This window comes from Sprattus sprattus (genome assembly GCF_963457725.1).
Source record: "Sprattus sprattus genome assembly, chromosome: 14".
NCBI classification, from domain to species: Eukaryota; Metazoa; Chordata; class Actinopteri; order Clupeiformes; family Clupeidae; genus Sprattus; species Sprattus sprattus.
In genome coordinates this window covers 25,214,857-25,237,084 of record NC_137912.1, presented here as the reverse complement: position 1 = coordinate 25,237,084, position 22,228 = coordinate 25,214,857, and the positions used below count along the sequence as shown (strand labels likewise).

The following is a 22,228-nucleotide window of genomic DNA, read 5'->3' as shown; positions in this document are numbered from 1 at the left end:
GATCAAATGAAACAGCATGTCTAAGACAGTCCCTCTCAATTTCCATATGAGTGTTAAATATCTCTTACAGACATAATCTTATCAGTACAGACAACTAAATCAGGAAGACGAACAGCTCGTTTAAGAATGCAAGCTGATGCAGGGCAATTTATACGAGGGCGATCTATCAAATGGAATTAAGCTAAGAACAATGTCACATTCCAAGGTAGTTTCCATGGTGATACGACACAAAACAAACCCCAAACACTTCACAGAGCACTTATTGCAACCCTTGGGTGACCAGCAAGTTCATTTCTTCCTTGGGTTAAAAAAATGTCACCCAAAAGGGATGTGTTTCACATTTTATAATTACACACGCAGACATTTAAGTGGTAGGTACCTCCACTCATCTTTGCGGATGATGTGTGCTCATTTGTATTTGCTTGCATATGATTGCAGAAGAACGTTCTCTCTTACACACACACACATTCACACACACACACACACACAAACACAGCCAACACTGAACACTACAGCGTTGGTTAATGCATTTACGCCGTCACATTGGATTGGCATTTCCATAATTACAAATGAAAATCCATACCACTTTAAACTACTGCAAGGACAACACCCTTTCCTGTAGTTGACCCGTGGATGAACTCCTCCTCAACCGCTCTTTATTTTTATCCAAGGCCGATGCATTGGCTTTGGCCATGGGGGAAATATCAATGTCATACTCACCCAATGAGTGGGCAGGCACTGGGGCGTTGGAGCAGGCGTCCTCAGGATTGCCTGAACAAGATCAACTCCTGTCTGTACATTACTGACTATTGAAGTACTCGTTTCCAGTTTATGAGGTCATGGAATATATAAGGTGTTTCTGAAAGTTTATAATAAAATAATAACTGAATACAAATCCAGTTGTTTGTATTTAGAAATCCCAATAAGATGTTCACATCCGGAAGATTTCATATCGCACAGGGGAACATACGTATGGATCACTCACAAAACAAACATAGTTTGTATCAAAGTGCTTCGACTTAGTTTTATTTGATAACACTTTTAAATATGTCAACACAACCAGTGAATCAAAACCCTGAAAATACTCAACCCTGATCGGGAGGCAGCGAGAGATGGAGTCAAGAGAAGAAAAAGAAAAAATTTCGCCCACCCTTAAAAGCCAGGCTACATTTGTGTTCAGACTAAACATTTGTCATCTGTTACGTTTTATTTGAAAGAATGCTTTGTTCTCTGCTTGATGCTTATTTTACCGCTCACAGGAGCACTTGCATAGCGTTCTCCCTAACCCACCAACCTCTAGGTATCAAATATCACTTCAAAAATAACACGTTGCTCTGAGAAAATACACATTCATAATTCATTTCCAAACAAAGGGCTTTCACTATATCTCTGAGAAGAAAACATCACAGCTCACAGACGTGCATTATCAAAACCACTATTGAGCGCTCTTAAGCAGACGGACACTGTGATCCGGTTTCTCTCACCAGACCTCTATACATGTCAAGTCTGAGGTGTTTAAGTACGGTTTTATAGGCAGTAGGCTTTTGCTGGTTGGGCAGCTAAATCCAAGGCTATAATAATGGTGGTGAATGCAGGCTTGTTGATTCCATTATAAGCTTCAATGGGTGGCTCAGTAATTGTTTGGAGTCAAAATAATGTTGGTTGATATTATACTGTTGGAGTGGCGTATATCATATTGTATTGGGCTAAGGGAGGGATACCGTGGGGCCAGTTGATCAGCCACGCTGTTGTCTGTTGCCTGCTGTCTGTCCACAGGGCTGCTCACAGCTCACTCTTGCTGGAGGTGGGCGCCTCCCCGGCTGCCTCCGCAGACGCGGGCGCCTTCTTGGACTGGAAGCCCAGCGAGGCTGAGTTTATGCAGTAGCGTTTCCCCGTGGGCCGCGGCCCGTCGTCGAAGAGGTGTCCCAAGTGAGCACCGCACTACAGTGAGATCCAGATGAAAAGAAGAAAGAGATGGGTTAGTGAAGCAGGTACAGGGTTCATGTCGGCTTGTTACCGGGTGAGAACAAATCGGAGGGCCACCTGACTGCAGCTAGTCTCCACGCGGTGCATGCCGTAGGAGAAGTCATCTGTGATGGTTATGGACCCCTCTTTAATGAGATCAGAGAAGGATGGCCATCCTGTAATAAACAAGTTGAGAGTCGTGGACTTAGAATGTAGGTTGTTCATCAAGTGACAACTCTAAAGCAGTGTAGTCTGGTCTGACAACACAAATACTAAAACAATTACCATCACGTTTATTACATTCCTGCACTTTAAATCAATACAAGATCACTGAACCGCTCTTTTTTTTACACACTTTGGCTTTCAGTGTGTGGCAGGTTTTAGAAAAGAGAAGCTGGTTGCAGCGGTGCGCTCCAAACACAGCTACCTCAGACCAAGAGCTCTAGACGCTGAGGTGCAAATGCCTGATAACACCAAACCTGCAGTGCTGCCAGTACATTCCCACCTGAGTATATTGGCATGTACAGGACTCTCTCAGAGTGTGTGTGTGTGTGTGTCTGTGTGTCTGTGTGTGTGTGTGTGTGTCTGTGTGCGTGTATATGTGTGTGTGTGTGTGTGTGTGTACTCTTGCTGCAGGAATGTGAGCACGCAGTGGACGGATTCCCCTTGATACTTCTTGGCTGCTTCCTCAGGTTTTCAGCATTCAGTCTCTAAGACAAGCTCCCCATTCTCTGGCGCTGCCAAGCCACTGCTGAAAGTTTATTTTTGTAGTTCATTCCAGCTAGACGCCCAGCTAGACGCCCAGTCACACCCCCCATCAAGCTTCCCCTTTCATTTCTTAAGGAGATCCCTGCCTTCCTCCTAATTAAAGAGTGGGAACCAGCCATGAACTTCATTAAACAGAAAACACATTGACTACAGAGGGACAGAACTAAGGGGGTACGAACACTGGCCCCAAAATAAGAATAGCCATCTTGGATATATTAAACTCAAAGCATTATGGAACACATATATACAAGAACACACTGGCAGTCCCAATCACAAGTAGCAAATGCTAGACGTTGAATTTCTGTCATTTTCCTCTTGTTGCCCCATAAAAGCTGAACACCTCTACTAATTAACACTTGACAGCCCCCCTGGCCCCAACACACAGACTCATTGCATGGCTTCCAGAGCAAAGCACGTCAAATCAAAGGGGTCAAAGAAGTTCAACGTAATCCTGAGAGCCACAAACTGTATTTGCATCTATTCTTCGTCCCTTTTATCCTGCTGATCCCAACCTTCCAGAGGTCACCCAGGCCTAAGAGCACTCGTGGGTGGTCCCGCTGGTCACGTCTCCCTCCTTAGCTGGAGGGCCTATGGGACGAGCAGAGAGCCCTGGGCATCAAGCCTGGCCTCAAGAGCTGGGACCACTGCTCCATGTTGGTGGATTATATGGAGATCATATGGCAGCCAGCAGAAAGGGGGAAAAGCAGACGATGTGTGTGAATACTGTACATGTTGCTGCAATAAGGACTTAACAGGACCTGCATGACTGCACAGCCTAGTGGATGTGTCTAAAAACAAGCATTTGAGGGGTCGTTCAATTCATTGCTGCTCTTGTTTTTAAGTGGAGGATTTCAATGGGCAGACGTTTCTTCTGGACATTCTGTGAATTCTGTAGGTCAGATTCATATTGATTTTATTCAACGCAAAAAATCCATTTCAGCAGATGGCTTGCTATTTCAGTGCAAACTGTACCTGTTAAAATGTTACTGCCTTGTAAAAGACATTGTGGAACCGAAAATTGCTACATTCCTTGTTTTATCATCACATGGTGGTCGATATCAAACCTTCGCAACAAATAGCAACAAATCCCCAAGCACAAAAGCTGCAGGCCAGGTTGGATTACATCATACCACATCCCAAAATATGTCCACATGGCTTCCTTCGAGAAAAAAAACCAAAGGAGCCAAAGATATGTAAACCAATGCGAGCCAAAAGAATTCCTCACCCTGTTGGCCACCTAACCTTCACACATGTCCCAGTCCTCCCCCGCCTTGCAAACCTCATTCAAAACATGCGCAAAAACCCAAAGTTATTTATGAAACAGGGTCTGGAAGAGACGGGAGGGGAGGGGCAAAAATAAACAAGCAAAAGGTTCCCACTTATTTTCTACTTAGTTTTTTGCCTTTAACCCTGCATCTCAAAAACCAACGGCATGTTTAAGCTTAATTGTTTTACAGTGCCGTATACTTGGAACTGTTCTCATCCACCAGAATCCCAAGGCATGTCGATATATTTCAGCCAAGCTTTGAAGTATGTCTCCATACAGATTTGGTGTGTGATAGAATATAGTTGGTCACCGAAGATAATCTGAGATTGTTTTATATGGTAAAAATAAAAAAGTAAGTTTGTATAACATGTATGTACATCCAGAATCACCTAATTTGTCTTAATACTTTAATAAGAATTCTAATATATCTACAAATAGTTCTTGTGTATTGATAAATTCAGTTTGTTACCAAAATAAAATCACTTTAACAGTGTGTCTTTGGGGGAGATGTGTTGCTTTGTGAAGAACACATAAGTGGCTTCGCCACGAAACTCTCTGTGGCACTGTGAAGAAGCACCAAAAAAACCACCCCCCACCCCGCCCCCCCTCCCGACAAATAAAACCCTCCAGCCTGAGCCGTCTCTCCTCCCTCTATTCCCCCTTTCGCAAACTCCCAAACTGAGGGAGGGGATGGTTGGCCACAACTACAAAGCCACAAAATTCCACTCAGGAACAGGAAATTCTCGGAGGAACAGAAGAATCCTATGACTCAGAGCAGGAGCATCCCAGCGGATGGTTACCACAGCGATCGGAGCGGCGCTCGGGAGCAGGGGCCAGAGCACGGGCCAAATGGAGCCCGTGTGGCAAAAGGTTTCTGGCCAAAACAGGAAGTGGAGTCGGCACGAGTCTGGTGAGCAAGCAGCCGGGCTGCCTGTGTTCCTGGAGGTTTGGCTCATGTCGGTGCGGAGGTCGGGGAGCCATGAAAAGAAACCATACATGAAAAACAAAACGGACTTTGTGTATATGGATTATACGCAAACTGTAAAATAAAGTTAACAGAGAGAAGAGGTCTACAGCAGGGTGTTTCCAAAACATTTGACACCAGATACATTTCATTATTCTTAAAACGGCTGATCTTTTGACAATAGATACATTTCCTTATTCTAGAAACGGCTGATCTTTTCAATACAGACCGGGTCCGACGTGATTGATTACAAAACACTTGGCTTCAAACCTTTTAACTTCAAACTATGAACAATATATTAACTTATAACAACTGTTTACAGTATACTTAAATAAATATAAATAAATACATAAACACTCTGTACACACACTTCACACTTCAGTAATTCTTTTGCAGAAATATGAGCATGTTTGCCTTCAGAGTAAAAAAAATATTATTTAGTTTGCATTTATTTAAACCCACTGGTTTCGTGAATGTGTACTGCCCCTTTAAGAGTTTAGCTTCAGGGCCTCTTGAGTTCTCTCCCCCATTTACACGCAATTTTGTTGTTGCATATGCTGCACGTCGCGTTGTTTGAATCTTTTTGTGCGAAATACAGCCACACTTTTGATCGTTTACCTTTCGACATTTTCTCTGTTATATTGATGGCTAGCTCTGTTTGTGCTTGCTCTGTGCAAGGCTGCCTGCTCTTCGCTGTCATTAAACTGTTGCAATGTTATTGTAGCGTCCAAGTTAGTGCTCTCTTAAGAACTCACATTGAGAAGGAATATCTTTGGATGAGACGGTAGCTCTCCGTTTAATAAAGCGTGCTTAGAACAACCACACTTATCTTGAAACCGAAACCACACACAAGTCAACCCATTACCATGGCATCTCCTCAACACAAATCCCGTTTCCATTAGTCCCATATGGAATGCTACATTATCACCAATGAGCGTGAGCGACTAAGGCGAGAGTCTACATTGGGAGATGGAGCAGTTTTATATGTGCCCCACGAAATCTGTTAGCAACACAAAAAAGTATACAGATCGTACTCAGAAAGATCTACGCCACTAACGTTACTTCTCGTTAGCTATCGCTAGTTTTGTTAAATTATAAATTTAAAAAAAAAAAAAAAAAAAATCTGCTCAGGCACCGAAAGGAAGCATCGAAATCTGCGTTGCATTTCGGTCCGGGTAGGTATCGGTTGTATGGAACCGGTGCCGTATTGGTACCGGTTCTCGGTACCCAACCCTACCGACGACAGGAGTTCAGATGATGAGCCTAATAACGACACAAGTTCAGACGGCTCGATGTCAGACAGCTCGTCAGATGACAGCTCGTCACATCGTGTTGGGCATCTATTTTAACAGGATGGGTAGTAGTAGCAGGCAGATGCATTCTTTGTGATTAGCTATTATCTGTAAAAGTTCCATGTTACATTTGCCACACACACCTATCGCATTACATAGTTTAACCACAATAACACTGATGTTATTTACCTTCGTTTTGGCGCAGTTTATGCTCATATTATGCGTTTTTTTAAATATACTTGTTATTGCAAACCATGTGTGGTCTCCGTCTTTTTTTTGCTCTGTCTAGTCAGACGGCTTATATTGACACATGTAAACACAGCTGTTGACATTATATTAAATGAAAAGTCTTTATGATGCTAAAAGGCACTTTTATTAACTACCATGTAGGCACGCATGCACATAACACGCCGATAAGCGGCTTACCTGTCACCACTAGTTACATCTTTGTTTAAGCGGCTTACCGACCGGCGTAGACTACCTCTCTCGATCGGCTCAGACATCCGCCTAAATATATCCGAGCTATAAGCGGCTTATATTGACACATGTAAATGCGGCTAATGTCTCTTGGCCAGGGGTAAACTGCACACTGGCTTAAAAAAACATATACAATATTTTGGGAGCAATTAACTTTTCTTTTTAAGCATCAAGCACTGTCAACTTGGTATGACAGCAAGGCAGGTCAATGAGATACTCATTTTAACATCACACTTGTGCACACACACACACACACACACACACACACATAATTCCTAGTAACAGGTATGTCCACCAGCCTTCAAGTCTTTGATGGATTGGCAACTGAGCTACGTGTATTTTTCACCCATTTTTGCCAAAATTCCCCAAATGACGACCAGGTGTATGCCATTGCACCATGTCCATATACCGTCTGAAGGGTTAGCAGTGTCAATCTCACATGTTTGTACAATAGAGTCAAAGGAGAAAAACACCTGCCTTCCTCAAACCTACATTTAAATGAGATTACACCTGCAATACTAGAAAATACATTGAAATTAGATGACAGCATTTTTCAATGGACACTTTACAAGAAATTAAGAAATAGAAAACTAGAGTGGGTTCCTTGAGTTGCATAGGTCATCCTCGCCAATGAATTACTGGGTGACTTGCATGTTTCTATTTTTAACTCTGACATCACTCATAGCTCAGTGAAGTTATTCCCTAATTGCAAAGAAAGACGAATTTGCAGTCCTGTTTGATGTCAAAAACCTACACAATTAAGAGAACAAGACATTCCAACGGATTACAACTGACAGATCCCGGCGTTTACAGCCAATAAACTAATCACACAGGAAGAGATAACCTTCATTAAAATAACTTTGGGGAACTATGTGAAGCTCTTTAAAGACATGGCTATGCTTATTTTGTGTTTGTGGTGTACATCACAGATTGATTCATAAGTATGGAGGCCTTTATAGGCCACTCTTATTGGCGGCCATTAGACAGCTGACGGAATACACACTCGTCCCTGCAATCAACCAGAAAGGGGCCGCGGGGTCAAGCTGTCTTCTCACCCAAGTCAAAAAAAGGGAGTGAGATAAAGAGAGGTAGAAGGAGAGAGAGAGAGAGAGAGAGAGAGAGTAAGAGAGCTGTCTGGCTTATGTGTAGTATAAACTGTATGTGGTCTCAGTCCATTGCTTCCACCTTGGGAACAGATGCAACAGCTAGGACTGCATTTCTCCTCAGACTTTCAACAAAGAGCTAGACAATAACACTTGAGTGTTTGCTGAGTGGAACTGAGTGACTCATGCCATCATTTCCACAGAGAATTTAACATAACTTGTTTAGATAATCAAAGAGGTGTATGTGTCTGCCTACCAAGAGTCTCACATGTGCAGGACACACACACATAATGAAGAAGATGGTTTCTTACTGTGGCTAACAAATGCTAACTTTGCTTCCAGTATCTTTAAATGGACACTCACTTCAATACGCACACACAGGCACACTTCTATTGGAGAGGAATGAAGTCACAAGTCCCTAGAGTCACCCTCAGCTCTGCTGGATGATATATGGCTGAAACACTGGCTTCTCTGCAACCCCATCTCATATGGACGAAATCTGTTTGAATTAGTTTCCATAAGTTGAGGAGCAGAGGGTTTTACATACCTGATCCAGAGTCAAATTTCTTATTGGACCTGCAATGGATAAAAATGAAGAGGTTTAAAAAAACAAAAAAGCAGTCCTGTTTAAATGCACGGCTATAAATGACAGAGTCTGAGAATCAATATTTCCTGTTGGCTGGAAGGAATAGTCAATTTCAACAGACGGACATTATGTGTGTGTGTTTGTGTGTGTGTCCAGGTGTGTGTGTGTTGTGGGCGACTCCTTGAGACCTTAGCGAATAGTCTGTCAAAACGGGCCAGTATCCCTGGGGTGTTTCATTATCCTTCTGATTTTTTGGCCTCTCAGGAGGTGGGAGGGATAAAAAACCTCAAATGCGGAAAATATCTGGCACACAATAAGCGGGCAATTTGTGCGTTCTTACAGCCAGGGAGTCGGGGGGGGGGGGGGGGGGGGGGGAGAAAAACACACGTCTCCTCTGGGACCATCGAGCCTAAGATATGGGCTAACGCCGGCCGTAAATTCAGCCCCCTTTGAAGCTCTCCAGCGAGCTGTGGGAAAATTGCGACCTGGTAATCACTCCTGAGACGGGTCTGACGTGCTGTCAGGTAGAGTTAACCCTCCCATGTTCACACACACACACACACACACACACACACAGTTAACCCTCCCGTGTGCGCGCCGGGCGAGCCGCAGCTGGGCCGGGCTAGGCTGGGTCTGGACGGGGCTGGGCTGCGAGGAGAAGACCCTCTCTTGAACCAATTAGAGGAGCTGAGGTAAGCGGGACAGTCGCTCAGGGAGCTCTGATCTCCAGCACCGGGGGAGGAGAAGGTAGGTGCCCCCCTCTCCCCCTCACACACACACACACATGCACACACACACACACACACACACACACAAGCGTGCCCGCACACACACACAGCCGTAGCACCTCTCCCCTGGAGCGCCTGAGACCAGTGTGGTGGTCAATCATTTGCTGACCCATGTGCAATGTATAACAGGATGATTGCATCCGGTTCCCCAGTGAAGCCGTTTCAGTGCCACCTTCTGACGCCCGTAGAGTACACAGGTAAAGCATTATGTGTGGAAATCACGACTACAAAGGCATGCACATTTAGGGAGGGAAGGGGGTGGGGGGCTGAAAGTGTGTTTAAGGGTCTTTTGACTTACGGGAATAGCGGGGTGCCACAGACGATGCAATTGTAGGTCCCCTCCTCTTTGCTATGGGCGTACTCTCCAGCGAAGGCACTACACACAATCAGGTGAGACAGAGCAGAGAGAACTTAGTTCACACAGTTCCAAACGACATTCAGTACCACTTTTATGAACCTTAGGTGGTTGCGCATTATCTTTACTGTAGCAGGACTATCAATTGTCTTTTAGGCATTGTTCACGTATAACCCATTCATTTAGATGAGGACAGGCTGGACGTAAGCAGCGTCCTGATATATCTGGAGGAGAGGGAGGGAACCGCAGGCCTGTACATAAACAAGCCCACTAAAACTGGCCAAGCGCTGGGAGCCACAAGCAAACACCAGCGGGAAGTCATGCGGAAGGCCCAGCCTTGTGAGGGCCGGGGCTGTTTCGGCGGGGCCGAGCACGCAGGGCCAGTCGCTGGGCATTTTTCACATTCCTCCTGCCAATGAGCCGATAAATGCCTTCCCCACGTGTGCGTGACCACAGCCGGGCAGTCGGAGGGGAGTCACAGAGTTCTCTCTCATTTGGGGCTAACCGCGCTTTTCCCACCGGCACTGGCGCGGTCGCGTCGCCCCCTCGGCCCGGGGCTCGCGAAGAACTCGGCACACCAACGCAAACTGCATGTCTGAACGGGTGGAAATTTCAAGGTCTTTACGGTGCCAGTGAATGTGAATAGGGTGCTTGTTTACCCCCAAATAAAAAGAACAGCCAATGTGCACAACATTTTATGACGGGCATTTAAAGGAGGAGTAGGGAGCGGTAGAGCAAATTTTTTTGGGCTGCTGGAAAGTGCTGGACATGTACAGATGCTAGGTGCGTTCACAGGGAAGCCGGAAAGGGATGGAGGGAGGGAGGGATGGAGGGAGGGAAGGCAGCTCAGGCTAAGGGCCCAACCTCTCTGTTCCTCTCTCCTGGGTGACATGGTACTGCAGAGGGGTGAGCCTCTTCTTCAGCTCGTCCTGGGGGAAGGTGACCGGCCATGTCTTCTTGGTTCGGCGTGTTCCTGCACGGGAATATTAGGAGAAAGAGTTACGTGGGGCCACCAACTCATGGGACCATGCGCGCGCGCGCACACACACGCGCGCACACACACGCGCACACACACACACACACACACACACATATATATATACTGTATATATAGACACACACACACGCACACAAACTTCTTATAGCAGTGCTAAAGTGCAATGTTCAGGGTTTCTCACACAGTGGTTTTCCAGGCAAGAGTCAATATGAAGCATGATCAAAAAGCAATGACAAATACAAGCAGGTACACACAAAAAAAAATCCAAAAAAGCATACCATAAATCTAAATTAAAGGTGCATTTTGCAAGGCTTTAAGATAATGATTATAAGCACTCGTAGCCTTTGCATGTTCATCATCAAGCTGTGCGTGTAAAAGTGCCCTGCCAAGCAAGCCGATATGTGAGCCAGAACTCTTTTTGAAACATATCTGCTTGCCTGCAGTGTGCTATGGCAACCAAGAGGATATCAAAAGATGTTGCTGCACACTCGTTTAGGATATAGATTTGACTGGTTGGCAATATGCAACTTTAAGGTAATTAAATTAGTAATAAAAGCCTGATATTGACTCCTGTCTGGAGAGGAGGGGGGGGGGGGTGTATGATTGCACTGATCAGTCCTACTGCCATGACGCCTACAAGCCTGTGTATAGAGGGGGAGATGTGCTACAGCCAAAGATCTCAGCAAGGCGTAGAACAGTTCAAGAAAATTCAGTGGGACAGATTATACAGATGTTTCAATACTATGATGATAAGTCCTGAGGCTACAGCAATGTTACTCGAACTTCTGCTTCTACTGCTGCCATCACCGTTAGGTAACATTTCAATTTCTTACGTTGTAACAATGCTGACCTCTAGTGACGAAACTGTGGAGGTGTTTAGATTGTCCACACGGGGGCAGTGTATATTAGCCCTGACACTCAGACAAATCCACTGTCAATGTCTTTCAACCAAAATGATTAAAAAGTGAGAACACAATCCGTGTATCATTCGTTCATTTGTTTTTCCGATTTAGACGAGAATTGAACAAATGAAAACAACGTTTGATTTCTCGTTTTTCCCTTTTCAAAACCAAAACCAGAAATCGGATTACGGTTCGTTTTCTCGTTTTTTCCATTCTGCACCCCCAAACGGAAAATGGAAAATGAAACATTCAAATAACAAATCCTGGCCGTATTGGTTGTCAGGGAAACGAGGCAGCTCACAGGTGTCCGAGAATAGTGCACCGTCACTCGGACAGCCCTGAGCCTCTACACCCCTGTATATCCTCCAGAAGGACCAGGATTTGAGGGACAGGTGTCCGAGAATAGTGCACCATCAGCGGACTGGCCCTGAGCAGCTAGACCCCCTCTATAACCTCCAGAGGTGGCAGGATGTGAGCAACAGGTGTCCGAGAATAGTGCACCATCAGCGGACTGGCCCTGAGCAGCTAGACCCCCTCTATAACCTCCAGAGGTGGCAGGATGTGAGCAACAGGTGTCCGAGAATAGTACACCATCAGCGGACTGGCCCTGAGCAGCTACACCCCTGTTTCCATCCTCCACAGGCACCAGGATGTCAACATAATGTGTCCGAGGACAGTCCACCTTAAGCGGACTCTCTACCAGCTATAGGCCCTTGTTTTCATCCTCCACAGGCACCAGGATGTCAACATAATGTGTCCAAGGACAGTCCACCTTAAGCGGACTCTCTACCAGCTATAGGCCCTTGTTTTCATCCTCCAATTGGTTTCCCTGACAACCAACATGAGTTCTGCCTTGCGCAAGCAGCGTGGATTTGTTATTCGAATGTTTCATTTTCCATTTTCCGTTTGGGGGTGCAGAATGGAAAAAACGAGAAAAAGAACCGTAATCCGATTTCTGGTTTTGGTTTTGAAAAGGGAAAAACGAGAAATCAAACGTTGTTTTCATTTTTTCAATTTTCGTCTAAATCGGAAAAACAAATGAACGAATGATACACGGATTGAACACCATTACTGGGACTCCAAAGTTGGAAGGACTCTTTGTTGCGAGGGGTGTCTGGGGTCTTTCAATACTAAGCTGTGCTACCATTTCATTTCTGAAACTGACAGAGGAGTACAATGCTAGAGAATCTGTATGAAGAGAAATGCCATTTGGCAACAGTATTAAGTGGAACACAACTTCTTTTCCTTATGTAATTCCCTCCTGCAGTATTCAGAAAGGCACCTTTGAACCTTATGTGTAAACACCTGGTACAGATTGAGAGCGAGACCTTTCCTTCTCAAGCGACCTTTGCTTTATGAACTTGTCAAATCTAAGGGCCTCCTCTCCTGAGGGTCCCTTGGTTTGGCTCTTTCCCCTCTTTATCTCCTGCTTCCACTCACCTACTCAGCCATGGGGCAGCATAGGGTGAGTTTTTAAATGACCAGAGCTTAGAGATTATAGAACTTGAAATATTAAATTACATTGAAGGCATGTCAAAATGCCCTTTACAATTCTCTGACACAATACCTTGGTGTTATGTGGTACTGAATAATCATTACTGCATTAGAGAGAAAGTTAGAGACAGAGAGAGAGAGGGAGAGAGGGACTGAAGTGTGCATGCAAGCTCTTTTGAGAAAAGCAAACTGTGTTAGTGTTAGTCCAGAGGCACCAAAGATGTCCGCCGGGCAGAGCAGAGAATGAGCTCCAGACCTGAGGGACAGTTGGAGGAAGAACACCGCACAATAGAACTTCTACAGAACTCCTGTGGAGAGTTGTCTGTGAATGGACTGCCTTTGGTTAGAAGAATTGAGCTGGTCTGAGACCATATACATTACAATTAAATAGAATAAATGGCGAAATTTGAACAAACTAAACCAATTCAAGTCAATTCAATTCAATTCAATTCAATTCAATTCTCACTTAATTTATGGAACATTTACCTCTAATAAGCTGAGAAGTATGTGATATATTGGGTGGTGTTCCCTGCAGATGACTCAAACAATCAAACAGCAACTCCAGCAAAAACAAAAACACACATAAACACTCTTGTGCTCACACAGGAAGGTGTGTATTAGAGCTCGGGAAAGCAGCGCTGAGCCCGCACACACACACACACACACACACACACACACACAGAGAGCATCCAGTGGACCTGAGGGGAGCCCGCAGGCTTTCAGAGCCACAGGCTGGCTCTTGGTCACCAGGTGCAGCAGATTGAATCCTGACATCACTGCTGCTGCTGCTGCTGCTGCTGCTGATGCTGATGCTGCGGACAGAGAGTGCAAAAGACCTGCGCCCACAAAACACCCCACTGCCGCTCACGCTACAACACAAACAGAGGCAAGGCAGAGGAAGCAGAAAAAACAACACAGGTCAATACAGTTGTCAGTTACGAAGACGGACAGGAAGGGAGGCCAATCCATCTGTGCGGCACAGTGGAACTGGCCAATGACATTCATGCAGGGACGGGGTTTAAGATGACATCATCATGATGGGACTGTAGAGACAATCGGTATGGTAACACAGGCAAACCAATGGACACCAAAGGAGAGAGGCTTTTCAAAGTCCCCATGTAAAAAGTAAGGGGATTGGAGGTGGATTAGGCTGATTGGGTAGATGGGGTTGAGTAATTCATTCAAATGAGTTAGAGGAGAGGAATTATTAGTGAAATGTTAAGACTGATTAACTGATTACCAGATTAACAGGACCAGTGTTAAACTGCTCTTCTTGCATATTATATTCTCAATCACGATGAACATTTTAATGAGACCGGAGGAAACTGCATTGCAATGTTTAGATGTGCCATGACTGTACTTCTGATGTAACTAACTGAACCAACCTCTAAACGACTCAAAGCTGCTCCAACACACCTTTGACACAGCGGATGAAATGACGGTCACGGACAAAAGGCAACATGACTGTGACTAAAGGGTGGCATGAAATGGGTGCTGTGATCCCAGTACAAAAGATGACCACAATGTGGGGGCAAGCCCCAATGTCAGTGCTGACAACAGTAAGATGATCCGGATCTGCTTCCATGCCCATTTCACCCATTCATCGGCGCGCCGGTTGCCATGGCTGCAGCCCCGAGGGACAAAGCACCTGATGCAACTACCATATGCTACGAAAGCAGGAAACTCCAGACTTGACTGATTAAAAAGACTGTACCTGAAAACACTCAAATTTGTGATCTATTTTAGAATGAGTTGTGCACCAACCAACACCAATATGAATGCGGTTTCAATGCACTGAGAGGATACCTTAGCTAACAAGTCTGGAGTTGCCTATATGTTATGGCAATGGCGTTCTACTCTTCTATGCTCCACATCACAGGCTGTGTGAAGGACTGACCAGAGACCTCATAGCACCCCCTCACCACCCTACCCCCACACACACTAACCTCCCCCTTCTCTAGAAGCCCATGGTTACAGTTACCTAGCGCAGGACTGGGCAGAGCCAGAAGTCGCCCGGCAGCCTTACAGGAACTCCGGCAGTGCCTGAGGGCCACAGGGGCCATGCATCTGAGGAGCGACGCTGCCATCCAGGCCTACGGCACGTGAAGAGAGGGGGCGGTGGTGCAGCACTAGGGGGCAGAGTGGGGGGCAGCGTCACTCGTCAGGGTGGAGGGGGGGCAGAGATGACTGCTTGGTGTGTACAACTGAGAGAGAAGGGAAGAGAAAAGTGTGTGTGTGTGTATGAGAGAGAGGGAGAGAGAGAGAGAGAAAGGGAAGGAGAGAGGGAGGGAGAGGGAGAGAGAGAGAGAGAGGGAGAGGGAGAGGGAGAGAGAACAACAGAAGGAACAAGAGAAAGAGAATAGGAACAAGAGTAGAAATGTGACTCTGTGCCAAGTGTGTAGGTCTAATAAGAGACCGCTCAGATTACATGAAGAGGGACCTTTATGTGCAGAGCATGAATGGGAGAAGCGCCAGTAGTGGTTAGTAATACAGAGCATCATCAGACAGCCTTGTCATTTAGAGGAATGTATTTCTCAAGAGCTTCCCTATGATGCCTCACAAAAAAGAACTAAACAATTGAAACCACACTAACCGTGACCCTGAATCCAGTTTCAATATTTCACATTTAGGATCTCTCAGTGATATGTTATTAAAGGGCACAGACCATAAAAAGGATAATAAAAAACCTGTGCTTACAACACATCACTAGTATAAGACATTTTCAACAAGACCTTATAGCATACGTCACCCACTGGAAATGAAATTACACAAACAACCACTGATGTTTATAATATGATAAAACCATGATAAATTGGAGTGTAACGTGTGGTTCTCTTTTCTGAATACCTGTCTGTCATTGAAATGTTCAGGTGCAGATCGGACACCAGCAAGCCATGATTAAATCAATGTATCTGTAGTGAAGGGTGTGAGTGTGACCTGTTTTCAAAATAAACATCAGAGACCCACTGCTATTTATAGATAGCTAAGCAGACTGTCTGCGCCTTGTTGCCATGTCATACTGGATTAGTGAATTTCTCCAAAACATCAGGCTTAAAATAAACACTGTCACCACCTCTCTGTGTGTAGGTTATTATCCTCATTATACACCAAAATCACGGTTATATTTGGTCATTCCTAATATTTCATTGCCCCTACGCTGTTGAAGATATAGTCATCTAACAGTGCTAGATATACAGCACTCTTGTGAGAAGGGACAAAACCTGATCTTGCTTTTGATAAATGGCCAATGACATTTCACCCTGAGGATGCACAGGGTAACCCATGTATCTATTGGACTAAACGAGGTCTAGGAAACACTAGAGGTCCATTTTCTTCCAACACTCAGAGGTCAGAGGCTTTTGAGTTGGTTTGAGACATGCAGTGAAACAACAAAAGCCCTGTTAGCTGTTTCTTTGTGCTAGTTCATTTAATCCTTTAATCTATTGCTTATTGTATAAAGACTGACGGTGTATTGAGCAAGTATAGCACTAGCTTTCGATTGTGAGATGCAAACTGGTATGCAGAACTGTTTGCTGACACCTGTAAAGTGATGTAATGGGGTAAAGTGGCATATCACTACTGATGCATTTGCATTTAAGACAAGGGTCAAATTAAGAACGACATCATAAAACAGTCACATTGACTTATTTCAATATGACAATAACATTTAACAGTGGATATAAACAGACAGAAACTAACTTTATGTCAAAGCTAAGAGCCTCATGCTGAGTCTCAAAAAAATCTCACTGTAGGTTTCTATTGCCATATAAGGTCCTTTCAGCAGAACATACTTATATTCTGCAAACCAAAATAAAACCTAAGCGCAACTGATTAAGGTAAGCCGAAAAAGGGAGAGTGATTCTTTGCCTTTTTAACAGTGCAACTTTTTACCCATCAACTACTTCTTATTTATAATAATAATAATAATAATAATAACAATAACAGTGTGAACAAGTGTGTATGTAGATTATTTATTATCATTATACATTATACTTGTATATATCGTATATATATTGTATATATCAACTGTTATCATTTTATCTGCCCTATCTGCTCCACTCTGAGCTCATGCCTGTACAGTTTGTGTCCGTTTTCTACCAGACCTGCGCAATCTACCCAGCCTCATTCATGGCTGAGTGATACCCTCCGAACGCAGCACTCCAATCTCAGAGCGGCTGAGAGATAGTGGCACAAATCTGCAGCACAGGACGATCTTGCAAGCCACCAGACACTAGTGGCCTCCTTCTCATCCGGCATCACTGCTGCTAAGAAAACTTTTTTTCAATGACAAGATCAACAGTGCACCTGAAACTATTCTCCACCTTCAAAACTCTGCTCTACCCTCCTCCTCCTCCCCCAGCTACTAACCTCACAGCCGATAACTTTGCTTCCTTTTTCACAGAGAAAGTGGCATCCATTAGGAAGCAATTCGACCAACTGTTTGCCCCCCCTAAGGGCGCTACCATCAATGGCTCATCGTTTCTCTCTTTCACCCCTCTCACTGAGAGTGAGGTCTCCAAAATCCTAGCAGGTAGCCGTCCAACTACATGCCCGCTGGACCCTATCCCATCCAACATCCTTCAAGCCATATCCCCTGCCATCTTACCGGCAATAACACAGGTGATTAATGCTTAATTTAATTCTGCAACATTTCCTTCTTCATTCAAAGTGGCTCAGGTAACGCCGCTGCTCAAGAAGCCGTCTCTCGATCCCACTCAGGTGGAAAACTATCGACCGGTCTCACTTCTCACCCTCCTATCTAAAACAATTGAGAGGGCAGCTTCCAAACAGGTCACAGAGTTCCTGTCAACAAACAATCTCCTCGATCCAAACCAGTCTGGATTCAAAAGCGGTCACTCCACCGAAACAGCCCTGCTATCTGTGACAGAGGCCTTAAAAACAGCTAGAGCAACAGCTCAATCCTCAGCTCTCGTCCTGCTTGACTTATCAGCTGCGTTTGATACAGTCAACCACCGCATCCTTCTGTCCATACTGTCAAGTATGGGCATCTCAGGCAAGGCGCACTCCTGGTTTGAATCGTACCTCACTGGGCGCTCATTCAAGGTGTCATGACAAGGTCATCTGTCTGTACCTCACCTCCTCACCACTGGGGTGCCCCAAGGGTCGGGAATAGGACCACTTCTCTTTGCCATCTACACCACCTCGCTGGGCCCTATCATCCACTCGCATGGTTTTTCCTACCACTGTTATGCCGATGATACTCAACTGGTGCTGTCCTTCCCTCCTAAGGACAACACTGTTTCGGCACGGATCTCGGACTGTCTTGCTGATATATCCACATGGATGAAAAACCACCACCTTCAGCTGAACCTGGCCAAAACAGAACTGGGCCCTGTTCGGTGTACAACTGAAGCTAAGATAATACATTTAGCTCGCGACATGAGATAATATAGCTGGCGACGGCGCTAAGATAAAAAATCCTCTAGTTAAGTTGTCCCAGGCTAAACTCGTCAGGTAATTTGCGCGTGCACGTCCTGCTTCAAAAGGCAGGAAAGGTCGATCACCAAAACCATGATTTTTAATAGTCTAAACTCAAAGAAAAAGACTAATTTTTGTCTCCGCTAAGGCAGGATATGACCATGAACGCGTTATGAAGAATTCAAGACCATAATCATGTCAAAATTCAACACTGCCGCGGCTGCGACAGCAATATAAGAAACTGTCTATAGGCTGTAAGCCGTGATATTTTTTTCCTATGACGAATATGTGACTTTGGTGCAGTGGTTAGAGCTCATGGATTGCATGCAACAGATCGCTGGTTCGACCCCCTTCGCCTCCGTAGTAATTGTAGTTTAACATCTCCTTGTAAATCGCTTTAAATAAAACCGTCTGCGAAATGACTAAATGTAAATGTATTAATAAGAAATTCAATAAATTGAAGCAATGAAAATATATTGTGTGTATTTCTCTCTTCTTATCATGCATCCACCTTTTCTACAAAAAAGATATGCTGTGAAGTAGACTGAGGTAGACTTTATTCACTACTGCACAAAAACTAGACACGTTTGCAAAACTATACGTTTGCAATGATGTAAGTTGCATTTGTTGATGACGTATGGTTAATAACATCGTGATTGTAGAAGGGACATAAAATCAAGAACTTAAACAACTTTCGCCAATATCTCCGTAAGGGAGATGGGTTACTGTCAATATAACACTGTCATATAATTATGAGTGCTTTGTTCTCTGCATCGCCGACATTACAAAAACGTAGGCTACCACTCACAAAAAAGGGAAAATGGATCTTGGCGGATCGCAAAGAACTCTCTCCCTACGCTTATCAAACTATCAAATATGACTCCTTTTAGTCCTTGGTCAATGGGATCCCTCCTTTTGCAAGGGGTGTGGCAAGTTTAGCCAGCTTAACTTAGTATAGCCTGCCCTGGAGCAGGTTAGTGCTAAGTGATATGTTACTATGGTAATTTATCAGAAGTTGCTTCGCTGAACCCGATAAAGGGGCGTTCTCTTTTTTTAGCCTGGAGTGTCGCCGAACAGTACCCTGATGGTCTACCCAGCCAAACAGTTCATCCACCACAACATCAATATCAACACTGACTCTCTATCTCTTGCTCCATACAAAACAGCAAGAAACCTCTTGGTCATTATTGATGACCAACTAACCTTCACAGCCCACATCGCCTCTGTCGCCAGGTCATGCCGCTTTGTGCTATACAACATCCGCAAAATCAGGCCGTACCTAACCCAGTATGCCACCCAGCTGCTGGTGCAAACCTTGGTGAGTTCCCGCCTCGACTACTGCAACGACCTTCTAACGGGCCTGCCAGCTTGCGCGGTAAAACCACTACAGATGATCCAGAACGCGGTGGCGCGTCTGGTGTTCAACCAACCAAAGAGGGCACTTCACCCCGCTACTCACTGAGCTCCACTGGCTGCCGGTAGCTGCTCGCATCAAGTTCAAGTTCTTAACTGGCACCTTGGCTTAACTTGCACTTAAGCAGTGACAGTCCCGCACTTCTTTTTCTTTTTCTTTCTATGCTGTTTTCTATTCTTTGAAAAAAATAAGCAGTATTTATTGTTACACCAGGTATTATTGCTCTTAGCTTGATTGTTCTCTCCCTTGTACGTTGCTTTGGACAAAAGTATCTGAATGAATCTAAATGTATCTGACAGAACTCCTGCTGGACCTTACCCTTGAGCTGTGTTGGAAAACTAGCTAAGATATTTTTGGATTTCATCTCATAGATCACATTAGGACAGTGTGAAGTGGGCACCATTCAGGGTGAAAAGCAGCTTTTGTTTAAGACACAATAGACCCCATTACAACATAGAGAATGAGATAACCTCAGCTCTTTACTGGGTGGCACTAGAATGGTCGGTCAGTCGTTGACAGATGGGCACACAGTAGCACTTCCAAAACATAGACCAGGCTACATAATGCGTACAGCCCAAACCAGCCCATTTGGCAATGTTTGTGTATGCAACACTAGCCTACCGATTACAAGGCTGATTTACTTTTTTTCGTTGAGACTCAGGAGAATCAGCCTACATTTGGGTTATAATAGGATTAATGCAATGCAGATTATTTTAATGAGAGTTAGTGACCGGTGATGAATATATTTCCAGGGCACAAATAACTGCTGGGTTGCAAATGAAGCAGAGCCATTACTATAAATAATGTCTTGAGATAAGTGTCCTGAGGATCTCTTGCATGTGTGACCACGATACACAGAGTGGTAAACATTTTTCGGCGAAAACTAGTTCGCTTCGCTAAAGTTACCGCTTGCAACTATGCGTAAAACGGAGTTAAACAATGTTTCCTAACGTTACATTCGAAAGGGGTAAGAGACAACCAGTGCGCCATATTGAAACGTAACCCAATATTTGTCATGGGATTATTGTGACTTGGCGTAAAGCTGGTGACACCCCTTGCTCTTGCCTAAACTACCGAGTGTTAGGGTATTCACCATGGACATTACATGCATTGTACTGGGAAAACATTTATATATATACATTTATGGAAATGTCGCCACAAATGCTACTTTGCTTTAAGCGAATGGCGAAGGTCAAATGTTACCTTATCACTCCTTGTCTTCCTTGACTCAAATAGTCAAGTGTTCGCCACACTGGCGTTTCACATAGCCTAATGTTTCCTAGGCTAAACAGATGCTATACCACAACAAACGTGTCACAGAAACGGAAAGGACAACCAGCGTAGCCTAATATAGCAGGGATCAAGCAGACTTGTCGATACATACAACACATTTAAAGTATGATACAATATATATATACATACATACATACCGGTAGAAAGTAGAAACTGGGAGAATATGATGTACCAGAAGAAGGTAGAGGGTCTGACAGTTCTGAGCCGGCGCATTGAACTCTGAAAACAGTACGCTCAGTAAACGCTGGTTTGTGTACTTCTTAGGTAATGACAAGTGGGGAAGTGCATTGTGGGAAATTCCTCCCGTCCGCCCAAACAATCTCCAAATATGTCCAAGAGGGTCAGCCTGCATAGACAGCCAGTGAGATCGTCGTGCAGACAAGAGTAGTTCGGTAGAAAAATAAAACTAGAACATTTTAGATTTCATCACTGAAACAGTACAGTGCAACGGACAGCACACTACCTTTCGCGCTTTCAGGAAATCCTCTCTGACCAACTCTTCAGAGCCACACACACGTTTTCTAAACTCATTTGCCAACCTAAAAGAAGGTTTTTCCGAGTCGATTTTGCCTGAAATATTACTAGTTTGTAGGGACCAACAGCGCTTTACCATCCTCCTTCAAATAATACATACACATTTCCAATTCTATTAATGATAAATTGGAGCAAAAATTATGAAGTAAAATGTATCCTTAAATTCAGATTTCGATACTGTTAATGTAGCAAAAGCAGGTCACTAGTATGGTGACAACTACCACGTTTGCTCAAACATACAATCCATTCAGATTTTTAAAGGATTGGGTCTGAGCTACAATTTGTGAGTTATACCTAATAAAAAATATGGCCATTACCACGACCACCTGATAAATCTTTCCATGTACAACCTTCATCACAACAAATATTTAAAAGTTACAAATATACCCTCTCCACATATTAACACATTCACTTTTTCAAAACCCTACCAAACCTTTAATTAGAGACTTTAAACAAGACAAGGGACAAATTACATTAAAGCATTTTAACTTTAAAATGTCTGCATTACTGTACACCGTCCCCTCTGGCTAGCAGGTTGGGAATTTTGATTGACGCAACAGTACAACTTGAATCCTAAGCTGCAGAAGAGT

The 22,228-nt window shown here is 44.3% G+C and overlaps 1 protein-coding gene across 1 annotated transcript; it reads right to left on the bottom strand.

The window, feature by feature from the left end:
* Window positions 1–995: 995 nt before the first annotated feature.
* msrb3 (methionine sulfoxide reductase B3) lies at window positions 996–21,395 on the bottom strand. The gene is made up of 7 exons (XM_080851514.1): window positions 21,242–21,395; window positions 13,657–13,827; window positions 10,430–10,538; window positions 9,509–9,586; window positions 8,384–8,412; window positions 2,044–2,141; window positions 996–1,941 (listed from the first exon to the last, which is right to left on the bottom strand). Exons 2-7 carry the CDS (start codon window positions 13,730–13,732, stop codon window positions 1,783–1,785), a joined length of 549 nt encoding a protein of 182 aa, XP_080707640.1. The 5' UTR covers window positions 13,733–13,827; window positions 21,242–21,395; the 3' UTR covers window positions 996–1,782.
* Between the last annotated feature and the right edge of the window lie 833 nt (window positions 21,396–22,228).

Excerpts from the sequence above, each read along its gene's own strand:
- msrb3 (XM_080851514.1), bottom strand. The coding sequence starts at position 13,732 with ATGTCAGGATTCAATCTGCTGCACCTGGTGACCAAGAGCCAGCCTGTG. Across the intron at positions 9,587-10,429 it reads CAGGAGAGAGGAACAGAGAG|TGCCTTCGCTGGAGAGTACG; the intron begins GTTGGGCCCTTA and ends GATTGTGTGTAG. Across the intron at positions 8,413-9,508 it reads TGTGGCACCCCGCTATTCCC|GTCCAATAAGAAATTTGACT; the intron begins GTAAGTCAAAAG and ends TATCCATTGCAG.